At 33.0% G+C, this 7,707-nt stretch overlaps 1 protein-coding gene across 1 annotated transcript; it reads right to left on the bottom strand.

The window, feature by feature from the left end:
• Nucleotides 1-1,329: 1,329 nt before the first annotated feature.
• LOC114078418 lies at nucleotides 1,330-3,337 on the bottom strand. The gene is made up of 4 exons (XM_027919275.1): nucleotides 2,933-3,337; nucleotides 2,477-2,839; nucleotides 1,892-2,368; nucleotides 1,330-1,578 (listed from the first exon to the last, which is right to left on the bottom strand). The coding sequence occupies exons 1-4, from the start codon at nucleotides 3,335-3,337 to the stop codon at nucleotides 1,330-1,332; spliced, it is 1,494 nt and encodes a 497-aa protein (XP_027775076.1).
• Nucleotides 3,338-7,707: the final 4,370 nt, after the last annotated feature.

The following is a 7,707-nucleotide window of genomic DNA, read 5'->3' as shown; positions in this document are numbered from 1 at the left end:
GTTGAATTACGATTTTATCCTTTTTATAAATTATATTATTGTCAAAAGTATTCATTACCCCCCTGAACTTGAAGCTTTTTATTCAATGTACACCTAAACTTTATTTTGTTTCAATTACCCCCCTGAACTTGCTTATTCATCCTACACGTACACCTTTTCTGTCCACCTGGCATAGAAACTGATATCAAACTCTACAAGGCGCGTGAGACAGCAATTTTTTGCCACATCATAAAGTTACTACGGTAATATACGTAAAAATTTATTTTTTTCTTTAATATTTGGGTTATTTTAAGAATTTTTCTCTCTCTATTCTCTACCTATTTATTCTTCTGTATCCCTTCTCCCTTTTCAAATTTCAGATTTTTCTCACTTTTTCGTTTTAATTGTTATTGCTAAATTCATGAACAATAACAAGAGACTTGTTTGTTTATGTGGGGCTCCTCCAATTCTGAAATTTCATGGACAAATGACAATCTCGGACGTAGATTTTTTGGTTGTAGACACTATGGGGTATGTATTGTTACTCTTTTTTTGCTTTTTATTTGACAAGTTCGTATTATACAATTTCATTTTTTAATTTTGATTTTATGAAATGCAGTCCTCATTTCGAAATTCTTGTAAGTTTTTCGATTGGTATGATCCTGAATTTCCGACCCAAGCGAATATTGTAATTTTGGGTTTGTTGAAGAAAACCAACAAACAAGAAGAACAACTCGAGTGCAAATGGATATTGAAACTGATTTTGGGTGTTAGTTTGATATGCAATGTGATATTGTTCTTTTATTTAGTGTGTCATTGAATTTTTTTTTAATGCAATTGTTATTAAGGCAAAATCATTTGGTTCTAGGGTACTCTTTTTTGTGGATTAGTTTGGTTTGGTGTTCTATTAATGTATGTTTTTGCTGTGTTTGCTGATCAATCTACAATTACATGTAATAAGTACTATGATACCATGAAATAACAACATGAAGGCAACAAACATAACATAACTAGTGCTTTCTTGATCATAAAAAAGAAGCATCATAGTGTTTCATTGTTTCAACCAACAACCACAATAACTTAAGTTAACCAACAAAACATAAAACAATCACTACTTTAAGGTTAGTTGAACAACCACACAAGCACCAAAACACTAAACAGTAACTACTGTAAGTTTGTTTGAACAACCACAGATTCATCAAAACATAAAAAACTATTTCAAGTTTGGTTGAACAACCACAGAACCATCAAAACATAAAACACTATTTCAAGTTTGGTTGAACAACCACAGAACCATCAAAACATAAAACACTATTTCAAGTTTGGTTGAACACCCACACAACCACACAACTAAGAAGTTTTCTTTGAGAGTGATTTTCCTTTGGCTTGTGACCTTGTTTGAATGCCATCAGCTTTTGATCTGGTTTGAATGCGACGCATAACACTTTCGACTTGAAGTTCTCTTTGAGTCATGGCCTGTTTGCCTTTCCACTTCAGTCCCTTGGTAGGTTTAAAACCAATATCACCTGTCACATGTGCATAATTCACCACACCAGAATTAACCCTCCTTCTTCTAGACAATCCTTGCTGCAATATCAACTACATAGTTATTTTGGGACTCACATTTAGAAGACAAATATAATTTTGACAGTTTATAAGACACTTACATTAATACACGTATATCCTGTATCAGCAACAAATACACCTTGTCCAACAACTTTAGGCCTCTACTTGTAACCACTTCCTGCACCTCTTCTTGTACCAGTCTTACTGGTGCTTGCTCTTTCATAATAACCTCTACCCCTCTTTTTTCCAGTGGTGGACTAATATGAGTGGAAAAAGAACACAACAAGACATTAAATTTAATAAGTAATCTAACATAATTTATAAAAGCAAATCTATATGAATGTACCTCTTGAGTGGGTGTTGGTGTAGACTTAGGTTTAGGATTTTTTGGACTATTTCTCTTGTTATGATTTGGTCCTTTGCAAAGTAAACATGTCATTACTGTCCCCATTCTTGGCAACTTTCCAGCTTTTCTCACTTCACCAATTTCTCTTTTTCTGTTCTTTGGTGGCCTACCAGGCATTTGTCTTGCCTCAGGTGGTTCAGTCATTGGGTTTCTGCTTTCAGGCCACATTTCCATGTTTGGGACTGGTTGAATGAAATGAGAATATGTCTTCATATATGTGTCTTTTCTATACCAACTAGATATTGCTTGTGATGCATCCATGTTCAAGTGGTTCATTGCTGCTATACCATGTGCACATGGAATACCTTTTAATTCCCATGATCTGCAACTACATTTTTTTTGACCCAAGTTCACAGTATGGTTGTATACCCCTTCTAACACTTCAAATCCAACATCACCATTCCATTCAATGTTGCACTACATTGATCTTATTACATTTGTATTGAATACCATCATTGACATTGGAGATATTCCATCTGTCCATGTTTCAGCAAATGCTCTTGACTTACTCACTCAACTCATCACCTTAACTCTAATTTCTTCCAACATAGTTACAATGGTGTTGTTCCTAGGTCCAAAGATCCAAGAATTGAAACTCTCTGCCATGTTGTTATCTATACTATCACACTTTGAAAATGTTTGAATAAAAGCTTTGCAACATGTCTCCTTGTTGTATTTGATAAGGGATTCAACAATACCTATTCCCAGCTTGGACAGGGCATTTATATTGTACTTAAATTGTGCCTCAAATGTTGATCTAGCACAAGCCCAAAATTTCTTCCTTCTCTCTAAGCCTCTGAAGTTTTGTGACCAATTTGCTAATATGTGTCTAGCACACATTCTGTGCTCACATTCTGGAAATAATTCATCTACACCAGCTATTAGTACCTGTAGTTGCAAAGCAAAAAAAGCAAGTTAAATTTTAGTCAAATTAAATTAGCAATTACATTAAACATAAACAAAAGAAAGATATTCAATTACCTTTTGCATATCACTAATTATAGTTAGCTGGGAACCACTTCCTAGATTAAGATCATCTTTCAGAATGGTCATGAACCATTTCCATATCAACTTGCTTTCAGTATCAATTACTGCCCATGCTATTGGATACATTTGGTTGTTTGCATCTTTAGCAACAGCTACCAAAAATTGACCCCTACAAATTCCCTTTAGAAAACACCCATCCATCCCTATACATCTTCTGCATCCTTGTTGAAAACCTTTTTTCATAGCATCAAAACAAATATAAAAAGACTGAAATTGTTTCATCCCATTTCTTGATTCTGAATCTTTAAGCTTCACAACACAAGTGCTACCAGGATTTGTTTGGAGTAACATATCCTTGTAGTCTAGGATTCTGTTAAATTCTGTCACATGATCTCCCATAATTTCCTTTAAAGTAATTTTTCTTGTTTTTAAACAAACTGCCTTGCCTACATGAACATTCAACTCTTTCCTCACCAATTCTTGTATCTCCCACCCTTTTATACTAGGTTGAGAAATAATCCTATCTTTCATATACTTGCATAAGAACTTTGAATTACACAAACTTGGATTGTATGTCTTGATAGTAAAGTTCTCACTCCTTCCTTCCTTGCTTGCATACAACAGCCATGGACAACCACTTTTACACTTCACTCTCACTCTAGTACTCTCATTCACATACTTATCTAACTCAACTCCTTTTTTATAGCATATTTTGTAACTGCCTATGTAAATTGATTTACACTTTCAAATATCAAACCACACTGCCATATTACAATATCACAAGAAGAATCATATACCACCCTATTACTCTTCTTTCTCCCCCTTAAACTCCCTCCTTCAAGTTCATCATCAGAAACAGGTTCTTCTTCATCACTTTGAAAACTATCACAGTCAGAACTGTCATAGTATGGCTCATTCTCTGTTAGCTTACCCTTGAAATTCTTTTTCCCTTTTTCAATATCCTCATTCCCTTCATCAAATCCAACTTCACATAAAAAACCTTTTGGTTTTTCCTTCTTCTTTCTCCTCCTACTTTCTCTAAGTTTTCTCACATCTTCCTTAACAATTCTCAACTCCTCATGCACATCACTTCCATAGTCAATAGACTTGTCAGAACAGACAGAATCACTGTCTATGTCTTCCTTTGCATTTTCTTGGGTAATTGGTCAACTTCTTGTTGAATAGAAGGTTCAGTTCCTTGTTGGATAGTTGGTTCAACTTCTTCTTCAGTATCAGTCCAATCTATTGAAGAATAATTATCATCACTTTCTTGTTCGAACCTTGCAACCCCATCATTTTCAAGTCTTTCAGTAGCTGGAAAGGAAGAAGAGGAACCTAACCCTAGATCTGATTTTTTTGGTTGTGCAGTTAGAGATTCCCCATGTGAATTAAAAGACTCAACCACTTAAGTTAAAGATTGACTAATTGACCTTCACTAGGACCCACATCATCCAGAATAGTGTTATCACACACATAAATATCTATTGTTTCCCCATCATGCATAAATAATGCCATGCTACAAATGTCCATGTCATTTTTCAATTCCACCAAATCACCCCCTAGAGATGGAGCTGCATATGTTTTTCTTAACTTACTAATCCCAAAAGACTTAGCATAATCTGCAAGTTCAGGAATTGATAAATGATCTTCATCCACATTATCTACATATCCAGTCTTACCCCCAACATATAGTGGACCTACCTCACTCACCAAGATACCCCCAAATTTGAACCTTAAATTGAGGTACTTATTAGTCATAGTGTCAACCTATAACCACAATAATAATCAGTATATTGTACAATGCAAGCAACAAAATCGAAGCATATAAAATAACACCAAAAAATAAGCAACAATTGGTACTTATTATAGTAGATGTATTACTCATTAACATACAATAGGCATCCCACATAATATACTTAAACAAATAAAAATACCCCACCATTTAACAATACCAGAAACCCTAATACTTAGAACCTTAATTTTACCAAAAAGCCTAAATTTTTAAACTGATTATCAGAAACCTTAATGCTCATGCATGAATATGGTAAAAAACTTCATAATAATACATTCATTAAGTGAAAATTCTAGTTGAAAAGTATTAGACCCCTAATTGGAAACTCAATCAGAAACTATGGCGAAACGTTAAACGAAAATTAGGGCAAAATATGAATGAAAAAGTAAAGAAAATAGACAACAATACATCAAGCCTTCGCGAAATCAAGTGGATAATCACTTACTTGTAGACACAATTTCAGAAAAGATCCAAAGAAAATCGACCAAACACTTCACGAAAGCTAGCAACTCTTTACTCCAGAACTGCAACTGGCACAAATCTACTCGTTACTTTGTCGATTACACTTGCCAAATCTACTCGTTACTTTGTCGATTACACTTTCGTGAGAGGTTTAGAGAAAAGCAAAGAGAGGTTTAGAGCAAAACGGAGAAGATTCTTTCAGAAGTTTTAAGATTTGTGAATTTTGAAGGTCGGTATTATCTAGGTAACAAAATATTTATCTAGGTGGCAAAATATTTATCTAGGTGGCAAAATATTTATCTAGGTGCCGTGCGCGTGTAGACACGATCATATTGAGTGGACAGAAAAGGTGTACGTGTAGGATGAATAAGCAAGTTCAGGGGGGTAATTGAAACAAAATAAAGTTTAGGTGTGCATTGAATAAAAAGCTTCAAGTTCAGGGGGGTAATGAATACTTTTGCCTAAATTATTATAAAATATTTAAATATTTGATTGTATAAATTTATTTAAATGTTAATGACTTTTAGACTTCCGAAGATTAATTCCTAATTAAATATCTAATCTATTAATATTTATCATCTATAATCTATACGTATATAATAATTATAATTTTTGTAAGAAAAAGTCTTTTCCTAAATTTCTTTACTTTTCCTCTTCTTATTACTTTTCCTTAGCACCTCTCATGAATAATAGATTGATGTGGATAAAGTATTATTCTTTATTATAAATAACGAAATTTAATAATTTAAAGGGTGTAAATCTACAAAATGGAGACATACATTGATAATGTCCTCTAGATTATTATTAAAGAATGACTCTAGCTTCACAAATTTAAATTCATTAATGCTTAATTACATGATAAGAACTTTAGTTGTTCTTTCTACATGGTTTGCTAACTTTAATTTCTTTTTCATATTCTTCATTTATTTACTATTATTTTCTAATTACTTATTTAACTTTTATACTCTTAATATTCATAACTCTCGTCTTTTCATATTCATAACCTCCAAATATTTAAACTAAAACTTTAAGATATCTTTTGATATTCCTTCTATTCTATTTATATAAATTCAACTTCTTTATCTCATGAAATCCCTATCAAGATTATTAGATTATTATTTTTATTCTATAGTAAAAGTAGATGATGAAGACTCTTCAATTTTAATAGAATATGAAAGGAACCGATAAGACCTCAGAGAGTTATGTACTAATTTTGTACTTATTTTTTCACCTATATATACATCAATCTTATAAGAATAATGTCTATAATGTATTTTTTTCTTAAATATTATGTTTCTTTTTTGTCTTTTTTTCTCTGTGTTAGACTTCGTAATTTAATTTTCTATGAATGTTTTATTGTCGTAAGTCTTGATTCTTATTTTTTAATCGTTACATTTTATTATTCATTACAATTTACATATATATTTTCATGAAATTTTAGTCATTGTAACGTATCTATAAAAATTCACATAAAACACATGTGCGAAGCACATCCTCATAAACTAGTGACATGTATATGTGAGAATTAGAATGAAGTCGTGTGACTTATGACATAACAAAGGTGTGCTTATAAATGTTGTCTTTAGAGACTTGATGGATAAAGATGTCTTTGATTATCTATGAAGACTTGATGTTGAGACAGCTTATGATGATAGGGTCGCATGACCAATTGGTGTCTCCATTTGTCCTCGGAGGCATATTGACAAATGATGACTCTAGTTGTTTTCAGAGACTTGATGATAAATAATGTCTGTAAAGTTTAAGGTAACTGCACAATACCTCCTTATATAGGCTATTGGCGGGTTATAATTTAGGAAAGTTCTACTTGAATTCTACTTTTGTATGTTGACTCTCACTAGTAGTACAAAACAACACTTAAAGTCTTAATGCAATATAGATTTACAGTCTCCTAATGCTAACACACAACTCTGCTCCTTGCGCTAGTCTCCAACACTTCCCCTCAAGATAGTAAGAGGTGGATCAACCACTCCCACCTTGCTTCGAAAGGCTGCAAATTGTTATTTTATAAGTGCGTTGGTGTGTATGTCAACTAGATGATCTTGTGATCGAACAAAATGTGTTATGAGATGTCCCCTCACCACCTTTTCTCGAACAAAATGATAGTCCATCTCCACATGTTTAGTCATAGCATATAATACTGGATTCACAGTCATGTAAAGTGCACTAAAATTATCACATAACAGTACTGGAGTTGTGGTAAGTGTGACACCAATATCTCTGAAAATATAGGTGATTCATGTAATCTTAGCGGTAGTGGAGGCTAGTGCCCTGTATTCAGCTTTAGCACTTAAACTGGAAATTGTATGTCGTTTCTTTGATTCCCATGAAATGTAGTTAGCTCCTAAATATATTGTATAACCTATAGTTGATCTTATTGTTGTAGAAAAGTCTCCCCAATCTTCATCATAGTATCCACACAACCTAAGAGATGACTTTGCAATTAGCCTAAGTCAAGGTTGAACCATCCCTCTAACATATCTAAAAATCCTCTTTA

Source organism: Solanum pennellii, chromosome 8 (genome assembly GCF_001406875.1).
Source record: "Solanum pennellii chromosome 8, SPENNV200".
Classification (NCBI taxonomy): Eukaryota; Viridiplantae; Streptophyta; class Magnoliopsida; order Solanales; family Solanaceae; genus Solanum; species Solanum pennellii.
The sequence above is the reverse complement of the archived record's forward strand: the minus strand, read 5'-3'. Positions and strand labels throughout refer to the sequence as shown.

What these genes read in the sequence shown, in the direction of transcription:
- LOC114078418 (XM_027919275.1), bottom strand. Translation starts at nt 3,337, where the DNA reads ATGGGAGATCATGTGACAGAATTTAACAGAATCCTAGACTACAAGGAT. An exon ending in TGGAAGAAATTAGAGTTAAG is followed by an intron (nt 2,369 to 2,476) that starts GTGATGAGTTGA and finishes AGATCAATGTAG; the next exon opens with TGCAACATTGAATGGAATGG. An exon ending in CACCAACACCCACTCAAGAG is followed by an intron (nt 1,579 to 1,891) that starts GTACATTCATAT and finishes ATAACTATGTAG; the next exon opens with TTGATATTGCAGCAAGGATT.